Genomic DNA, 21,101 nt, shown 5'->3' on the forward strand with positions numbered 1-21,101 from the left:
TGACAAGTCATTATGTATGTATTCCTACAAAATATGTGCAGTATGTGACTATATAGACTTTTCTTTAAACTATTTCCTTAAGATAAATTCCCAGGAGTATTAGTGCCAGTGCAAAGGGTATGGCATTCTGGTGATTATTGATAAGAGCTGATATATTGCTTTCACAAGAATTATGTAGTTGAGTTTCTAATTAGACTCCATATTTGTCCTCTGGGTTCACAAAGTACACTAGTAGATATATTGGATTGTGTTACATGTACTATCTCCTTCTCTAGAGAAGCAATAAAGGAATTCATACACCTGTTATTGGACTGCACATGTATTTTTAAAACTAAAAAGATGTAACATGAATCAGGGTAATTTAGATGATCCATAAGGACTCGTTTCTTTGGAACAACTTCTCCATCTCATTAGCTTCCGTACACTCAGCCCATTGGGAGCTACTTGTTCACATATGAAGAGCATTTCTCTCTTTCATCCCTAGTCAGATACTAGAGATTTTATCTTGTTATTCAGTGCAATGAAGTCATTTTCACTGTACCTGACTGAGGATAAGGAATAATTTACTTGGAGTCCTGTAGCTTCTATTTTGCCCGCGTAGTGACATATTTTTATAGGTGAGTGATCTCACCCGGGGTCTTCATGCATAGCTGGATGGGTTTGCCACCTGCATGCAGTAGGGCATCCAGGCACACCAGTAGGCACCAGCCTTATCCACCCCGGCTCCCAGCCTGAGTGTTGACAGGCAGGCAGGCCTTGTAGCCAGGGCCTCCGCCCAACAGACACACAGACGTGGAACTCCTTTTTAAGGTACAATTGCCAATTCTTTTTATTGCAGAAGCCAGCAACACCACCACCCTGCTTTTTTTTTTTTAAATGCAACCACTACTCATAATATTATAACTAATATTTCTGAGGTTTACAGGTGCAAACACTGTAATTTCAGGCTAATTTATAGATGCACAAGAATAATAGGCTTGAAAACATGTCATAACTTCTTTTCTTTTCCATTTTATATTGGCTTTTGGAATCTCATTTTTTTAATGTGTCACCCAAACTCAGAACATTAGCACAAAATAATAAGCTACTTAACATCTATATTTAGGTTTGTGTCAAATGTGTCACAATTTTGTTGGTTAGGAAGAACTTTTAGTATTTTCCTGTAAATAATGAATCCTGAGTGTGTGATAACAACAAATAATGCAGTGTAAATGAGCTAAAAGTTGACCTTCCAGTATTATTCTTGCATTATACTATTTTGTTTAGTGTGGTAGAGTCTTCTTAAATTACATCAGGTTCAAATTTCCAAACCATCTTTTAGTTACAAATATTTTCTAGAACTACCACTTAAAAAGTCACTTTTATCTCTTTAAGAATCTCAAATGTAGCTGTCATTATTTTCCATTTTATGATTGAATTTAAGGAGAAACCACAAAACAGCTGCTAGAGTTCTGTTAGCCTGGCATATTTAATACACTTAGCCTTTTACCCTTACCCCTCATTCAGAAAAGTGTTCTGCAGTGTTCTATTGGTGACTCTTAGAAACTGCTAATTTACTTCATGTGTGAGTTATGTTCAAGTGTTTATTAGAATTGATTTAAACTGGTAGTTTTCCTGTTACTTGTATTATGTTCTGTTTTATATCCAGAGCTGATTTTGCTATTTAATGAAGGGCTATTTTCATCAAGGAGAAAATTTTGTTTTTCTCAATGATTTGGGATGTTATTTTAAATATTCTGCCAAGTGAAAAACAAAGATAGTTTTGGCATAACCACAATTAAGCTAAATGCTAAATGATTATACTAGACTCTGATAACACATCAAATATATCTATATATGCCAATTACAGATGTATAAAGGAAACCTCAGTCATCTAGAATTTGTGATAATCTGAACAAGTGTTAAAGTTTGCCTTTTATTCAGGTTTTAGAGCAAATAAATAAGTGCCCATTCTGCTTACTATGCTGAATCATATAACATGACATTTTATCAAGACCAGTAGAAACGCTTTTTAATTGGTTTGGTAGTTATCTTGCATTATACGACGTTTAAAAGCATACAGTTCAGCAAATGAATGCCTCTTGAGTCATAATTGCCTAAAAAATACTAATACTTATTTTCTTCAAATGAATCCCTCATATAGACTCATTTGTAAAAACTGGCCATATCAAAGCTTGCAGTGAGCCGAGATCATGCCACTGCACTCCAGCCTGGACGACAGAGCGAGACTCCGTCTCAAAAAATAAAGAAATAAAAAAACTGGCCATATAAGAAACTTAACATTCATACTGTTTAAAGATTGAAAACAGCTGGCCCCATTCCCATTTGATTGGCTTGGAAAAATACATTAAAAAGTGTCTAAATCTTGATCTGCTTATCAAAGAGTCCAGCCTCATGTTGAAAGCAGTAAAACTTTTATTAGTGATTAAAGTTGTTAATTTTTTGTAGTTCTTAAACAAAATTACTTAACAGAAAAGTTTCTTAAATGCTTTTTAAAAGCTGCCCTTTACTGAATTGCATATTATTAGATAATTTGTATTCTTCTTGCATTTTATGTAGTCCTGAGCAGACATAAGAGAGGAAATAAAAAAAGAATCAATAACATTTTTAGCATAACCAGATGTGAATTCCCCACATCAGTCTGGCATGAGGAAATGATTACAAAGTAATGTGATACTTTGAATTTGTGCATATATGGTATCCGGGCAGAAAAGACAACACTGCCAGCTTGACTGCTTATCTTCAGGAAGGCCTGCTTATAAGACTGGCCCTTGGCTGATGTCTGGGAACTTGGATTTTTTGGGAAGGTTCCCACCCCTCTAATTGATAAGCATGGTTCACTGTGTGTGTACTGTTTAGGCAAGAAATGTGGTTTATGCTGGATACTTGCTTTCCTTCCGAGAGTCTGGAATTTTAGTACATGCCAGGCAGAGACTGCTGACATGACCAGTTTCAAATAGAAACACTGAGTACTGAGTCTTTCAAAAGCTTCCCTGGTTGGCAACATTTCATTTGTGTTGTTGTCTCCATTATTTCTGGCTGCTATAATAAATACCATAGACTGGATGTCTTAAACAACAGAAATTTCTCTCTCATGGTTCTGGAGGTGAGAAGTCAGAGAGCAGGCGCTGGTCAGTGTGGCTCCTGGTGTGGACCCTCTTCCTGATTCAGAGACAGAGCGTTCTTGCTGGTTCCACACATGGTGTTGTTGCAGAGAGAAATCATCTCCACAACATCTCTTCTTACAAAGGCGCTAATCCCATTCATGAGGGCTCCACTCATGTGACCTAATCACTTCCCAAGGCCTCACTTCCTAATACCATCACATTAAGGATTAGGAAGGATCTCAACCTGTGAGTGGGAATGGAGACACATTCAGTTCGTAGCAGTGGTCACAACTCGTTGCTGGGGGAATTCAGTCCCTGTGCCACTCCCTGGGAGAGGATTCTTGAAGCTCGCACCTGGTTCCCCCTCGACTTTTTACCCTGTGCACTTCTTCCTTGTGCTGATTTTGCTTTGTATCATTTTGTATAAATCATCATAGTGAGTAAAACCCTGTGCTAGATTCTGGGTCTTCCTATTGAATCATTGAACCTAGGGATGTTGGGAACTGACACAGTACCTTAATGGTGGTGACTCAAGAGTTCCTTTGAGAGCTGTGTGCTGTTGGTAGTCATTGGTGAATGACAAGGCTCAGCATTGGGGCATTGCAGAAGAGATCTGTTGGTAGTTCATAAACATTTTTCTCAGTATGATGTTTAGGATACTTTCTTCAAGACATCCTAAGAATGGTCATGGGCCTTCTACCTGTCTTTAAATTTAAAGGTGAAATCTTTAGTTTTATTTAATTTCGTCACGTTTTTAAAGAAAGGTGCTCTAAATTGCCAATGATTAGTACTGTGGTCAGCTTGATAGATGTTGAATTTAATTGAGGAGGCCTCAAGCAGCACTTAAAGACTCTATTCTTCCCTAATCCTGTCCCTGTCCTGCCTGCCTGCAGTATCTACTCCCCACATACCCCATTCTGAACCATGTAAGAGCTATTATTGTATATGCCTAAACATTGACATCTACCTAGTTCTTTTTTGCAAAGTACGAAGAAATTTATTCTTCAGGTGTTTGTGTATTGCTAAGTACTATTATTAACTCTTAGGAAAATTGATGTATAGATGGAATCAAATTTAATACTAATAATTTTCACTATTTATTATATGACAGAATCTGAATCTAAACTCAAATTTAGGTATAACAACAGCCTTAAAGAAAATTAAAAGGCAAAGTATGCATATGCTAAATGAATTGATCATGCTGCCTGAAAAAAAACGTTAAAATGTTAAAGAATATTCTACGTCTTTGGCACCATAAGTCTCCTTGTCTACCTTGCACATTACACAGTTTTATTATTACTAGTTTTATTTTTTATTTATTTATTTATTTTGACAGGATGCCACTCTGTCGCTCATGCTGGAGTGCAGTGGCACAATCATGGCTCACTGCAGCCTCAACCTCTGGGCTAAGGTGATCCTGCCACCTCAGCCTCTTGAGTAGCTGCGACCACAGGCGCAAGCCACCGTGCCTGGCTGATATTTTGTATATTTTTGTAGAGACGGGGTTTCACCATGTTGTCCAGGCTGGTCTCAAACTCCTGGGTTCGAGTGATCCACCTGCCTTGACCTCCCAAAGTACTGGGATTACAGGCGTGAGCCACTGCACGCCCTACTCCACAGTGAGTTTTAAATTAATTTTTTCCTTTTTTTTTTTTTGAAGATGCCTCCATAGCAGTTCCATATCAGTGGCTGCAGCTGGCTGCCACCTAAACACTTGGGGTAGATTCTACTGTTACTTTAATTTTAGGATGCTCCAAGCCATGGTTCATAGTTTCAGGAAGCCACAAATTCATGAGACTACAAAACAAGATGGAGAAATCATTGTTGCTAAATCTCTATCTGATAGGCAAAGATCAGGAAGAACTGTGCAGAAAACTCAGGACAAACACCCACTCTCATAGCATCTATTGGCTTTCAATTTGGCCTGCCATGAGCTAACTGACAAATCCCTCTATTTCTGAAGCTGAAGAAGTTCTTTTTAAATATAGAGTACTTATATAAGAAAATACTAAAAGTGTACCTATTTACATATATTGAAAGCATAACTATTTGCATAGTCTATGACAAAATCTATATTGTATATTTAGCAGATAACATAATTTAAGATATAACGGTTAACTAGCAGCAAGGGTAAAATTTTTCTCTGGAAATACAATCAGATTCAAGCATCTGATAGCTCTTTGAGTCCAAGAGGATAGCAAGGATGTATAGGGAAGCTCCCCAGAGTTACTTGGATTTGGTAGCAGTTCAAATCTAGATTAGCTGTCAACATGCAGAATGTCTTGCTACCTGTGAGACAACTGAGGGATTCCTCAGCGGTTTCCAAAAAATATGTGTGTTAAAACAACCTGGTCCTTAAAGCATGGAGAGTAGACCAGCACTGGTCCAGGAACGTGTGTTACTGGTCTACCACTAGATTAGTGTAGAAATTGGAAGGATTTAGACACCTTACAGCAATTTCACATAGCCATGGCATCCCAATAGTTGATCATTTTTCTCATAGTTCCTCATTATGGTATTTTACAAAAGCATTGGTCTGTGATAGGTTGGAACTTTTCTCTAACTGGCCTTTCACCTAAAGGGAATGCTTGTTAAAAGTTCAGATTCCTGGACCCCAGCACAAACCAATAGAACCTGAATTTCTGGAAATGAAGACAAGTCCCAGGAACCTGCATTTGATCAAGCTGCCTGTGTCATTCTTTTCCATGCTGAACTTTGAGGACTAATGCTTTATGGGGAGGACCAACTGCATGGCTAACATACTCCCCTAAGTATAAGATTGGCTTTTGAAAACCATCCAGTTTAAGAACCACAGTTGCAAAGGTCACAACTCAAACACAATTGACTTCAGTCCTTACGGATGCCATTGTGTTACTAGCTCGTAGAAGTGCCCACGTACCAAAGACCTGTGGTTTCTGGGGACAGTTCCACTGCTAGGTTATACAGTGACTTTGTACAAAAGACACCCTTGAAGCCACCCCCCTGCCATGTGCAAGGAAAGTGTTGTAATAAATACATTGATTAATGATGCCCGTGATGAAGTCCACCCCCTTCAACGTGGTTCCTTGTGCAGAGCTGGCAGAGCAGATGTCATGCCCAGGAGAGGGGGAGCCCCCAATGCTGGGCAGTGCACAGCAACTTGGTCTGTAGCCCCTGATTAGAAAACATCAAGCCATCCTCAGCTCCAAAGACACAGGCTCTGGGAAAACTTCAGCCACCAGAGAACATTCACACCAGAGCATTTCTTGTTTGTTTAGGTTTGTTTGTGGGTTGTTTTGTTTTGTTTTGAGACCAAGTCTCGCTGTGTTGCCCAGGCGGGAGTCCAGTGGTGCAATCTTGGCTCACTGCATCCTCCGCCTCCCAGGCTCAAGTGATTCTCCTGCCTCAGTCTCTCAAGTAGCTAATATTACAGGCACATGCCACCATGCCCAGCTAGTTTTTTGTATTTTTAGTAGAGACGGGATTTCACCATGTCGGCAAGTGACCGGAAATAAAAGAATTTAATTCTCCATGGGCAGATGTCATTCACCATGTGAATTCCTTGTATATGATTTTATACAGGGGAGAAAAAATATTTGAGAGCAGTCATTACTAATCAGGAGGCAGACTTTTGACCACTGCACTCATGTTTCTCCATGGGTGCAGACACTCCGAGCATCTGGGGGGTACTGCTTCCTTTTTCTCAGTTGGTACCACCCGAATGCCTGAATCACAGTGCTGTAGGCTGACCTAAGGGAGGGGCAGCAGCCAGGCAGCCATGGAAGAAGGAAGGAAACTGGTAGAAGGACCTGGGAGAAAAACAAGAGTAATTGACCCAGTAACTTGAGGTTCTGACCATCGCTCTTGAGAACAACTTGACTGCATAGAATTTGAAGTGCACAATCCCCTTGTCTTTGTTAGGAGTGTGTTTTACTCACAACTATGATACCATATCATGAATCTGACATCTTCTACACAAGCTGTCCTTGCTGTCTCTGGAGCAGTATCCCTTCTCCTGTTTCCTTCTACCCCTTGTCCACCAGGCAGCCCCTTGAGCTTCACACTTCTCCACCTTTGGGCAGCCTTTCCAGATTCCCTCGGCAAAATTAGGCCCCTTCTCTCTTCTCTGCCAGTGTTCCTTACACAGGACTCCTCTGGTATGGGATTTTTGTGTTGCACACATGGTTGAGTAATTAGGGAATATTACTGTCATCTTCAGATAAATATTGGCTATAACAAGAATAACTGTGCTGCTTTATGTTTTTTATAACAAGGGATATCCCTTTCAGAAAAGAGATAAGCCTTTTTTTTTTAACTTTCAAGTTAATAGTGGCATGGTGGTGTTAAGAAAAGAAAGAAAGCCATTAGTCTAGATCAAGAATAAAATGTACTCAGGCTAGGCGCAGTGGCTCATGCCTGTAATCCCAGCACTTTGAGAGGCTGAGGTGGGGGGATCATGAGGTCAGGAGATCGAGACCATCCTGGCTAACACAGTGAAACCCTGTCTCTACTAAAAATACAAAATATTAGCCGGGCACGGTGGTGGGTGCCTGTAGTCCCAGCTACTCGGGAGGCTGAGGCAGGAGAATGGCGTGAATCCAGGAGGCAGAGCTTGCAGTGAGTGGAGATCGCGCCACTGCACTCCAGCTTGAGCGACACAGTGAGACTCATCTCAAAAAAAAAATTAAAAAATGAATAAAATGTACTCAGTGATGATTAGCTATTATAGCTGATTATTTGAAACATTAAAAAATTAAAACTTTAACACTGATAGTGCAGTGAGAAAAATAATTTTGTTAATATGAATCTTAAACTCTGTCCCTCTAACTCCATTTCTTTCCATTCAGACAACTATAGTATTTTATAAGAGCTGATCCATTGTACAATTTTATGTTACAACTTTTCAAACAACTGTATTATAGTCAATTTATAATCAAGCAACTATTTTATAATTTAGGTTTTATAGCATTTGTTTCTTTGGAACATTACAGTCCCACCATTGCAAACCAGGTGGGACATGTGTATAGAATGTGATGCAGGAGACTCTAATTTGGGAGTTGCAAATCTGTCCTTCACTAGAGTGTGGTTCCCTTAAGTTCACTGACTTCTTTTCATCTCCCCTTACCAGGCCCACAGTGATAAATTGAATGAGTGACTAGATATATATATATAGTATTACGTTTTAATATGCCCCCATACTCCATGAACTGCATACACACCACTTAATGGAAGTTATAACATTGCAAATGCAACAATAACAAAAAAGTGAGTGCAAAGCAAGTGTCTCTTGCCACAGTCATATCCCATCACCACCACCGCTCCCCCAAAAAACTCATCCCTCTCATGTGAAGTCGTTCATTAGGTTCTAATTTTTGGTTTTCATGTCAGGAATCCTCATCATGATGTCCATGTGCAGAGAGGTGCACGTGTATGAATATATCCCATCCGTGCGGCAGACGGAGCTGTGCCACTACCACGAGCTGTACTACGACGCAGCCTGCACCCTCGGGGCGTACCACCCACTACTCTATGAGAAGCTCCTGGTGCAGCGCCTGAACACGGGCACGCAGGGGGATTTGCATCGCAAGGGCAAGGTGGTTCTGCCCGGCTTCCAGGCAGTGCACTGCCCTGCACCAAGTCCAGTCATTCCACACTCTTAAAAAGGGTTTCTTGGGAATCAATGTGCAATAAGGTACTACTGTTGTACTCAAAGTCACAAAAGAATACTTGAAGATAGATTTTAGACAATGTAGTTTTGAATCTTTAAACTGTAATTTAGTGGTGGTCATGAGAATTCTTCTCTTTCTAAGCCATTGAGTATGTATTACTGCTTTGAACATAGAAACGGATTTTTTAAAAAATAAGGCTCAAGAAAGATGCAAAACAAAGGATAGCTAGAAAGAAAACACGTGTATGACCATGGGTATGATACGTCCAGAAATGTTAACAACTTATTCTTCTGCCATGAGTACCCCTCATCAGGGTTGGTTTCAATGACAGGTTTTGGTGATGTTCCTGACCATATGAAGTGGTTTATGTTTAGAAACATTCAAATTGAGGGACATCATTTACAGCATCGAGTGTGTCAGTTATACATGCATTCATCATTAAATATCCCAGGTTTTATGACAGACATTGAAATTATCACTCAGATGTGTTTAACAGCAAAAATTCCCAGCACATCCTGGCAAAGGCTCGTGTTTCCAACCGTTGCGTTCTTCACCTCTGCCTCCCATTGCCCACTGAATGCTTTGCTTTCTGTGCATCAAGACCGAGTTCTAAAACCAGAAAACATCCATGTTGAAGGGTCCAAGAAAAAGCCAAATTCCGTATAGCACCAGAGAGGAGGCCCTTTGTTTACCTGCAGTATTTCAACCAGGAGCATTAGTATCACATCCACCAGGAGGCACATCACTGGCAAGTAACTAGAATCACAGGGCTGCAGGTGCCCCTGGACACTCCCCGGTTCTGGCTTTTCTGCCTTGTACCTCCTCACCTGCAGATGTACCCTGCAGCTTTTGCATAGTCAGTAACACACTTGACAATTGGCACAGCTGTGCTGGGGAAGACAGGCGACACCTTGCTCCTTCCAAACTAGAAGGAAAGATTTCAGAGTCATCACCCTGTGCTTCTAGGGATGCACACCTGTCTTTATTTTACAGGTTTCTTGCAGGTTTTTATCAGCCAGTGGGAACTCCACAGTGATGAGCACTGAATCTTCACTAAATCTTTCTACAGACATTTAGGAATCCAGTCCTTGCTTTCACAGATGTGTTTTACGTCAGCAGCATGACAAAGCCATATAATTAAATAATTTATATGAAAGCATTGCTTATTAACAAGGAAAATATATAGATGCTTCAGAGGGAAAGGCAGCTAGAGGGAAATTTTCATCCCAATATGTTAGCTATATTCAGGGTTGATTTTTTTTTAATCTCAACTGTCACTGATACATTGAAAAATTTTTGCTATGAATATAGTGAAACAGAAACATTTTGTAATACCTTAATTAAACATGCTATTATTTCAATGTATAACCAAAACATATCTCCATGGTACAGTTAAGACTTGTTGCAATGACAATAGCAGCTTAATTAAATGCGTTCTCCCTTGCAAAGTGTATGAATGTCAGGAGAGTTTAGTGGAAAAGTTTTCTTTGTTTCAGGATTGGTTTCTTCTAGACTGTTCTCGAGACTACTTTCTTGAGCAAGAATGGCTTACAGAGACTGAAGGCTTCTGTTTGGTTAGTCTATTCAGGAGATATGGAGCTGGATAACAAGACATCTCCTATAGCTTGTTATAATAGTGAAGGAGAAATTGGAAAGTTTTAATCACAATAATATCCAATAAAAGCCCATTTTGAGAGTTTTGCTATTAAGTCAATGAGAAAGGATAGGTAACTTTGTCCTATATATTAACTTATGCCTAAATAGACATGGTTAAGCCATGTTCCTTTCTAATTTCTTTTTTTTTTTTTTTTTTGAGACAGAGTCTCACTCTGTCGCCCAGGCTGGAGTGCAGTGGCGTGATCTCAGTTCACTGCCAGCTCCGCCTCCCGGGTTCACGCCATTCTCCTGCCTCAGCCTCCCGAGTAGCTGGGACTACAGGCACCTGCCACCACACCCGGCTAATTTTTTGTATTTTTAGTAGAGACGGGGTTTCACCATGTTAGCCAGGATGGTCTCGATCTCCTGACCTCGTGATCCGCCCACCTCAGCCTCCCAAAGTGATGGGATTACAGGCAGTGAGCCACCGAGCCTGGCCGTTCCTTTCCAATTTCTTAAAAGAACTTGGTTTTGTCCTTATGTTTACATGTGTGTAATAAGTTCAGCAACTCTGGAATGTGGGTGAGGTGGCTCTGGTGGATGATTATTACCCCCTACCATCCTTGGATCTTTCTAGACCTTCCAGGCCATTAAATGCCCCTGACTATTGAAGCTCCTTTTATAGTTTTGCAAGTGGATTTACTTGTAGGCATCCTTACTATCCAGCACAATCCCCCTTGGCTGACATGAGAACTTGCTTAGAGGAGAATTTATTGGGGTCAGTGTAAATATTCAAGTTCAAAAGCCTCAGAATCCCACACTTTAAAGATTTTTAAATAGAATTTTGTTGTAATCATTGTACTTTTAAAATAGTACTTTCAGTTTCATTGTGGTTACAAGAAAGACTGAAGAGTACAAAGGAAATTTAATTACAATTTTTGCATTTATTATGGCCTTAAAGATTCTTGGGAATCAGGGTCTGTTCAACAGTCAATAAATGTAATACACATATTCATATAGTACTGACTGGGAATTCTTCTATAAAAGTTTAAGTTATTTAGCTTCTAAGAAAATGTTAGGCAGTTATAGTTAACGTGATGACTACTTCTAGTATTAGCCAAATGGGTCCTAAGTGGCAGTATTTTGCCAGACATTGACTAAATCCTTACATGCCACATTTACTGAATTCCAATAAACACACAGTTCTTCTGTGGAGTAGTTAACAATAAGTGGCAGCTCACTGAATTTCTCCCAGGTTCTGTCTCTTCCAAAATCCTCCATCCTCTCTTATGAAGGGAAGCTGATTAAAAAAAATCCTCTTGGTGCAAGCTGAAGCTGTTAAGGATTCCTTTTTTCACTCTCAGGACCAACAAACATTCTTTTGTATTTCAAGATAACTCCACCCGTTGTTGTTGTTGTTGTTGTTGTTGTTGTTGTTGTTGTTGTTGTTATCACAAAGAAACAAACTTTCGGGTAACCTTTAACAGACCTGGTCTTCTCATGGAATACCAATGCTCGTCCCAGGGGGAGTTGACCTTTCCCACTATGTCCTTATAGAGCTGCTTTTACAGAAAACTTTGTGCTCAGGACCAAGGGATGGTCAATTAAAAGTTGCATGTAAGCATCAGGCTTGTGCATTAAAATAGGCAAGGGAGGGCTTTTATACATCTTTGAATGACCAGGTCTTTCCTTGTCTGCCTGAAGACAGAGCTTTGAGAAACAGCACTTCCCATGTGTCTGGTCCTCTTGGTCTCTCAGCCAGACACTTAATCAATCCTGGACTCTCCAGTAGTCCTCAGTCATTGTAGCCATAGCATCTGCAAAAAAAGAAATGCTAAAATAATCATTAGCATTTTCAAAATTAGGAAATCAAAGTAGCTGGGTCACTCTCTTACATGTGTATGAGCCAGTTCATTCTGCTGGGGCAGATCATACTTATGCTGCTGATTGACTCTTCTGAGCAGTAACACATCTCCTGAATTAATTAGGTAGGTCCCGTTTGGGCGCATTAAGTGGGATCGGTCTTAGATATCTGAGTGCCAGTATGTGATAGAAGAATTTCATACGCACAAATGCCATGATTCAAGTTCTCTCTCCAGTTTTTCTTATAGATCAACACACAGTACATGTGGTCAGTTACTTGGTTGAATTTCTGCTTAGCTGTGGCAAGAAACAGAGAAAGGGAGTGAGGTGGGACCAGGGGAATTATCAGAGAGACATGGGTGAACCTATTGACCAGGTAGCTTCCAAGTATGTTCTATTGTATTGTCTGTTTCGATTTCTGACTTTCTGATAGTTTAGAACTCTTACCCACTGGTTACGTGACTGATCAAGGCAACTCCATCTGGAAATTAATTGCTTAGGTAAAATGTCCCTGAGTTTCAACTTGTCTTTTATACTCTGGATATTCTCTTATGAGATTATTATGCATGTTTCTGTCACATGGGCATTATTTACACACTTGATAAATGAAAGGTATTTCTCTGTCTGTTCAAGGAAATAAAATGTAAGTTCTTGCTTTATTAAATGAATGAAGCCTTTTGGTTAAAAAAAAAATAATCTAATATGTTTCTGTTCAAACTTGAGCTAATGACATTTAAAGAATTAAAGACATTGATCTAGTTCTTAGTATAAAAAGTGTACATGTAGTAGATATAGTTATATAATTGTGTATATACATATCTACACACATGTTTGGTTTTATATTGCTTTTTCGTCAATATTTTTGACTGAAACCTTTACAATAAATTTTATTTTAATTATGTAACCACTAATATTTTGAGAGAATGAAGCAAATGTTATATGTCCTTCTGTTAAAAGAAAAAAAAATTCAGTCCTCCGCCAACCGCTTCCCACACACTCATACTCTGCACATCTTGGCTATGTTAAAATGGTCTGACAGAATTATTTAAAAGGCACTATGAAGGTAGAACACTACCTTAATATTTTATCCTAGTCAGAAGCCTGATTTAACACTGAACTTTGAAGGAAAGCTTAGCTATAGCTCATGGCTTTCAAAGATTAGAAGAAACATTTACTGGTTCTATGGAAAATAGTCTTCTTGCTAGGTAGATTTGAAACAAAGAAATTGCATTGGTGGTGTTAAAATCTAACCTTTATAACAAATCCTGTTTTACTCTAGATGAAATACTTAGACAATTCTTCCGGTGGAAACCAGTGAACTTTTTTAACAGCTTTGGGAATTCTTTTGTATGATAATTTTTAAAATGAAATGTGTACTCTTCAAACTAATTAAGACTTGAAGTTTTCCAGGAGTCACATTTTAAAAGTGTTTGTACACATTTTAACACTTTGATATTTTCTATTTTGGTTTTGTATATTTTTATGTATACACAATGTACAGACTTTTTTCTTGTAAATAAAACATGTTTTCATTTGTCTAGAAGTTTCTTGTTTTAATTCGTAGAAGTTACACATACAAATAAGCAAGTGGCAAAATAATCCATCCCTAGGAAAACAAATGGCAAAGCTGAAATCTAATTAGAAGACTGAGTGGCAACAGAAGGAACAGCAGCAGGCCTTCAGCCATGAATATGGACGCAGCCTGGGTCCGAAACCACAGGTGGGCAGCTTTTTTTCTTCCAGGGATTAATTGCCACATGCCGGAGAATGAAAGTGGCGAAATCAAGTGGAAAAGGCATATTTAGGCTAGCAAATCTTGATGTTGACTTAATAACCCAAGATTTTGATGAATGCATGGCTTTGGGAGACTCTTCCTCAGCTTGACAGGGCATTAAGTCTTGGAAAACATAAATAAGTTATTCGAGGAAAGTCTAAAGACAGCTGAGTCACCTACAATGCACCACAGTGTCAAATTGGCCTTGGTATTTTCATACTTGTGATGTGAAGGGAAAATCAGTTAATTAGGCTCCTGGAAAGAAATTCTCGGTCATTTGCGCTTTCTGTTTAGAATGTGAGGAAATCCTCAAATCAAGGAAGTCTTTGGGGTTTTTGATGTGAGGACAATGTGAGCAGGTAGGAAATTCAGTCATCCATCACCTCAAACAGCTGTGCTGACTCAGAGAGGACTCTCACCACCTTCGTGCTGTTGTTGTATTTCTTTCCCCACAAGATGACCACTTTCTTCCAGCTAATTAAAAGGTAGACATGGCGGCACCAGCCCTGATCGGGAAGGGCTGGAGTGGATCACTGGAAGGATACTGTTCCAAGCTCTTGGAGAAGCCAGGCATGCGCAAACCCCAGGGACTCTGAGGGGCACACACAGGAGACTTGATGTCCATTAGCGCTAGATGCTGCTGGGAGGATTCAGAGGAAGAGAAAGGAATAGTGTAAGATACGTTGCACTCAGAGACAGCAGGAGTTAGGGGAAGGAGGTGAAGTGAACAGCAGGGTGGAGAGAGAGAAGGCTAAAGTGAGAGGGAGCGAAAAGTAAGTCCAGGGGTCCCAGATGCCATTTGTATATCAAACTCATCAACTCAGAAACAGAACTACCTCACAACCTAAGGCATACCCAGTCAACCGCACTGAGTGCACTGAAGTGCTATGTTCCAGAGACCCTGGTGCACAAAATGTGGCAGGGAGAAGTCCTCCTGCACTAGATCTCTGTAAGCCCCTCATTGCCTAGAGCACGGGCTGGCTCACAGCCTACTTTTGTAAATAAAGTTATATTGGAACACAGCCATGCTCATTCATTCACATGGCTATGGTTGCTTTCACCCTACAAGGGTAGAGTTGAGTAGTTGCAACAGAGACTTTGCAGCCACCATGCCTACCTGGCCTTTTACAGAAACAGTTTGCTGCTGGCCCCCGATCATGAATACAATCTGTGGAAAACTCTTTAGGCTGGTCTTGTGGTAGATGATGTACATGTAATCCTCATAAGACCATCTTCTAAAATAGTATTATATTAGTCCAGGAAAGTTGAAGTCAGAGCAGTTAGGTGTCAGCCTGTGACATACAGCCAGGAAATGACAGAGCCAGGCATGCAGTCTCTGACTGGCTTCAAAGCCTTTGGTCAGAAGCATTGTGTTAGTCTTCTAACAGCAGCCTTGCGCTGGGATGCTGCCCTAACACTCCAAAATTCTACAGAGGACCATTGCCTTTTGAATATTGTGAGAAACTGTGCTTTCAAATGTATGGAGACTAACATTGGGGCTTTTCCAGAGGCTTTTCCAGTCCTCTAAATCCCCAGAGCCCCGGAATCTTTCTGAACTGTATGTGTCAGTCAAGTACAATTACTTTGTTATAAGAAGGCAGCCTCTATAATTGTCACAGCCCAATATAAAGAGTGCCTCGGATGTGGTGTAGAGAAAGCAGCCAGGAAGGATTGACATTCCACAAGCTCTATGCCCAGCCACTCTCCTAGCTCATTGTATCATGCTGGAGAAAAAAGCAGTACTTAAGAATGAGGAACCCCCTGAGAAACTGATCAGAAAAGTCAAAGCAAAAGAAAAATCAATGACTTTGGAAAATATGTCTTCTCTTGTTATTGCTGGCTTATCATCTCAAGGACGGGAAAAAAAGGAGATAGAAACAGCAACATGCCCTTTAGTTTTTAAAACAATGCTGGCATGAAGAGGTTAAAGAGGGTATGGGAGAGCCGAGGAGGGTGCTAGAAAACCTAGAAGAAGATATTCAGGGACGTCAGCCACCACGTGGGCCCAAGTAGAGGAAGAGCCAGCAGTGATGGTGACTCACAGAACTCATTTTTAGGAATATTGTGCAAGCAATTGCATTCTCAGACAACTTTCTTCTAAAAACTACATAGTAGGTATGTATGAGAAACAAATATTTTTCCCTAACTAAATTTATTTCTTACCTTCAATCCCCTTTTCAATGCAAGGTAAAAACTACCCTATTTCATCTAATCTAAGACATCACTAAGTATAAAATGCACCATTCTTTTGCACCCCAGGACAAAGAAAAACGTAATCAAACTAGAACATGAGTCTCCTGTCCCACTTAGGTGTGCACTGTGAAGCACAGTAGTCATGAGCCACATGTGAATTTGGCATAGTTGAAATGTGGCCAGTCCTGAATTAGGTGTGAAGTGGAAAATACAGGCTGGACTTTCAAGACTTAGTATGAAAAGGTGAATGTAAAATACCTCAATAACTTTGTTATATTGAGTACATGTTGAACTGATATTTTCAATATATTTCTTCAAATAAAAACATGTTACTGAGATTAATTTTGATGTTCCTTTTTTTTTTAGTCTCGCTCTCCCCCAGGCTGGAGTGCAGTGGCGCGATCTCAGCTCACTGCAAGCTCCGCCTCCTGGGTTCACGCCATTCTTCTGCCTCAGCCTCCAGAGTAGCTGGGACTACAGGCACCCGCTACCATGCCCGGCTAATTTTTTTGTATTTTTAGTAGAGACAGGGTTTTACCATGTTAGCCAGGATGGTCTCGATCTCCTGACCTCGTGATCCACCCACCTCGGCCTCCCAAAGTGCTGGGATTACAGGTGTGAGCCACCGCGCCCGGCCTGATGTTCCTTTTTATGTCTTTGAACATGCTTACCAGAAGATTTAACATCGTCTGCTCACAATATATTTCCAGTAAACAATAGTAACTTCGAACTTTGTCAAAAAAGCATTTTAGACTTATTTAGGCATAGATTTTTCATTACATATCACCAAGGGATATAAAGGAAAGCGCAATATGTGTGAAACTGATCATTTAAATTATTCTTAAAACATTTATACTTAAACAGTAGTTCTCTTCTGAATCACTTTTAGAATGAGTCATTAATTTCTATGATTTTTCTTTTTTTCTTTTTTTCTTTTTTTTTTGAGACAGAGTTTCACTCTTGTTGCCCAGGCTGGAGGGCAATGGTGCAATCTTGGCTCGGTATAACCTCCGCCTCCCGGGTTCAAGCGATTCTCCTGCCTCAGCCTCCTGAGTAGCTAGGATTACAGGCTTGCACCACCACGCCTGGCTAATTCTGTATTTTTAGTAGAAACGGGGTTTCACCATGTTGGTCAGGCTGGTCTTGAACTCTTGACCTCAAGTGATCCACCTACCTCGGCCTCCCAAAGTGCTGGGATTATAGGCGTGAGACACCCTGCCCGGCCAATTTCTATGATTTTTTTCTATCCCAAATTGTCTTCTGCACCATCAGAAGCAATGGCAATGCGCCACTTTTAAAGAGCACTCCACAACTGTTTCCAGGATTTTCTTCTAAGCTACTGATACATTCTGTAATTATAACCATGAATATGCCTGAAGATCAACACAGCAAATTCTGAGCTAAGAATGATAATTTATTCCTCGAATTTACAATTTATCTTCATTTGTGACTTAATAGTTTTGTCATTTGCTGGCATCATTAGCAGACAACAGTAGGGGCCAACTGTTTAAGAGAAAAATATGGACGGTATACTATACATTGAGAAAAATTTAGCAATTATCATAGTTTTTACCCCTGCAAATTAGGAAATGATTGCTATATTAATAAAGCAAGTTGTTGTTGTAACAACTCCCAAATATAAGATTTGGGTTGTGCATCCATGATAGTTCAGTAGGGTGTTTGGCCAACATCCTTCTACATGGGGAATCCAGATACAGGTTCTACACCTTGAGGCTCTTCCCCCTGCCTGAGGACTGCAGCGCCCCCCACTGCAGCCTCTGCATGAGCCATCAGATGGGGAGAGAGCTGCAGGACCTCATGGACACTTTCAGGCCTAGCCTGGGATGGTATGCAGGACTTCTGCCCACTGTGCTGAAATCAATCACATGCTAGCTATGTGACCTTGTGTATATTACTGGATTTGGAAGATGACGTTGAATAGTAAGAGCTAATATTTATTAAGCACTTCATTCTGCCCAATATCCTGCCATATCACACCACATGAAATAATGTATTTAATCTTATAGACGAAGTACCATTGATTTTGCATTTGACAAATGAGAAAACTGAGACATGGAGAAATAACCTAGGTCAGAGCTGGTAAGGGGCAGAGCCAATCCAGGTAACTGGCTCCGTAGCCCTTGATCCCTTTGTTGTGCTATTACTGTGTTATCAACTGTTAAAAGGAGCCTGCCACAAAGCCCTATTAGCCACCAGACATACTAAACAGCCATACTTAATGGACAATATGAGACAAATAATTAGCTTTCAAGAATTAGCCTCTGTCTCCCTTCCCCAAGGAAAATAAGCCTGGAAAGTAGAAAATAACATACATGTTGAGACTGAACACCCACTATGTAGCAGATGCTGCACCAACATTACCTGATTAATTCCCACAACATCCTTGGAAGATAGATATCATCACCCCCATTTGATATACAAGGAAATAGAGGCTCTAGGAGGCTCCCCTCCTTGATCAAGGTCACTGTGGCAGGGCAGGATATGAGCCCAGGTCTTTTTGCTCAAAGTCTGTAACATGTTCACCCCCCACTTCTTTGCATAAGAAACAAAGTGAATACAGGTATAAAGATGGGGGCTTGCCTATGTCAAAAACATGGGGACATCGACCATGAATGGGATTTCCAGGAAGATTGTCTTAGACTCGAGCTCTTTTATGTCCTAACTCAGAGAAAACATCGACTGCAACAAAGCCTTGGGGAGTTTCATGCAGCCATTAAAGCCATGTCTAAACAAAAGTGCATGATGCAGGAACTAATATGATGTAATGCTAAGGGAAACAAGTAGGATAGAAAACTGTATCTATGTTGTAATCTCTTTCTTATTCATGTAGACACATATTTCTTACAAATTAATACACAGATATATGTATATGAGTCATACCTATATACTTCTATGACTTAAAAATCTTTAAAGATGGCCAGGTGCAGTGGCTCATGTCTGTAATCCCAGCACTTTGGGAGGCCAAGACAGGCAGATCACCTAGGGTCAGAAGTTCGAGACCAGCCTGGGCGACATGGTGGAACCTGTCTCTACTAAAAATACAAACATTAGCCAGGTGTGGTGGCAGGCACCTATAGTCCCAGCTACTCAGGATGCTGAGGCAGGAGAATCGCTTGAACCCAGGAGGCAGAGGTTGCAGTGAGCCGAGCTCGGGCCACTGCACTCCAGCCTGGGCGACAGAGCTAGACTCCGTCTCAAAACAAACAAACAAAAAAAAATCTTTAAAGACGCCAAAATCTTTAAAGATGCCAAAATAATTATCTTTGGGCAGTGGGGAAAAAAGGTACTTTCTGTCTTGTCCTAATACCTTATATTACACACATTTTTAAAAGGACAGTAAATATAATCACAAATTTTAAAAAGCAAGTTTAAAAAATATTAGGGAAGACTTTGGGTCTAGTGAAAAGAAACTGGGCTCTGATAAATGTTGTGAGTGATCAGGAAGGAAAATCCACATCCTGATTTTTGTTTATTCATTGTTTTAATCCAAGTGTGATGAGGGCCAGAGCCCCAAATGTCCACAACAACACAGGCTGCATAGCACCCAGTGACCAGAATTGCATCTATATCCAAGCCCTTGGGGCAAGCACCTGGGATCACATTATTGATTTGGAAGTCATGGGTCAGTCCCTGCCTCCCAAACTAGCTATGTGACCTTGTGTATATTACCTATTTTCTCTGAGTTTGGTTTCCTCATGTGTAAAATAGAGATAATGATAGTACCTACTCATTGAATTATTGCAATTATTAATTTAGACACAGCATGTAAATTATTTAACACAGTCTGACACCTAGTGAATATGAATTGTTGGTGGTATTATTATTATTATATTTTGATCTCCCCAGTCCAGTATAACTAAATAATTAATAGAGGAGAACACTGATGAAGGCTAGACGTTGCAGATGGTTGCTTTTTCAGGGAAGTTTCATCTGCTTAAATTTTAAAAGTGAAATAAAACCAAGTCTTTGTGGTGATGATTTGTTTTCAAAGCTCTCTAAACAAAACTGCAGGAATCTTTTTTCATTAAATGGGAAATATAGGTAAATATGTTTTTCAACATTTTTTCTCATCCTGTGTTTTTTTGTTTGTTTTGTTTCGTTCTGTTTTGTTTTGTTTTGTTTTTTCCATATAAAGGATCGGTGCCTGCTGTCAAGAGGTCTCCGATTCATGGCTCCAGGGATGGGGTCAAACATGTCTAAATGATCCTTGTCAGAATCTGCACACTCACTAAACAAAATGAAGCTAGCAAACAGAGGGAGCGTTGTAAACAGTACAGCTACCATCTGCATTCTCTTCTTTCCAGTTTTGCACTGTACTGGAGCTTTCCCACTGTGGTGTATTGGTTATCTTGCGGCACAACAGACCATAGTGGCTCAAAACAAGAATGATGTGTCATTCCTCATGCTTCCAAGGTTTTGCAGGGCGGTTTCTCTGCTTGCTTCTCCTGGCACATTCCAGGAGCTATGTTCAGCTGGAAACGCAGCCGGGCTGGACGGTTCAAGATGGTCACATTCACATGTCCAACAGATGGCATTGGCCATCGCCTGGGTTCCCTCCTTTCTCCTCCATGGAGCCGCCCAGTCTTCAGTGAGCCAGAGTGGCTCCCTTCCAGCAGACCTCGAGGTAGAGCCCTAAGAGGGTAAAAGGGAGAAAGTGGCAAAATGACCCTGGAAAAGGGACATGCGTCAGGACGGGATGATCTGTGGCTGTAGAGCAGCTCACCACACTTGAGTGTGAGCTCTCAGTTCTTCTGCTGCAAGCCAGTTGCTCCTTGCCCAAGTCACTGTATTTCCATTTTCCCATGACTTTATCCAAATTGGGAGCAAGATTCCCCACCCATAGAAAAGCAGAGAGATGCTCTCACACACGACAGTCTGCAGTTGACTAGCTATTGCCAA

General features: G+C 40.4%; 1 protein-coding gene across 3 annotated transcripts in view; it reads left to right on the forward strand.

The window, feature by feature from the left end:
• The window catches only part of ST6GAL2 (ST6 beta-galactoside alpha-2,6-sialyltransferase 2), an 84,892-nt gene extending 71,135 nt beyond the window's left edge, over window positions 1-13,757 (forward strand). For all 3 annotated transcript variants that reach the window (XM_032177149.2, XM_032177148.2, XM_032177150.1), the window contains exon 6: window positions 8,475-13,757. In XM_032177149.2, the coding sequence (XP_032033040.1) occupies window positions 8,475-8,746 (272 nt within the window). In that variant the 3' untranslated portion in view covers window positions 8,747-13,757. The remainder of the gene's footprint in view (window positions 1-8,474) is intronic.
• Window positions 13,758-21,101: the final 7,344 nt, after the last annotated feature.

Source organism: Hylobates moloch, unplaced genomic scaffold, assembly GCF_009828535.3.
Source record: "Hylobates moloch isolate HMO894 unplaced genomic scaffold, HMol_V3 SCAFFOLD_15, whole genome shotgun sequence".
Taxonomy (NCBI): Eukaryota; Metazoa; Chordata; class Mammalia; order Primates; family Hylobatidae; genus Hylobates; species Hylobates moloch.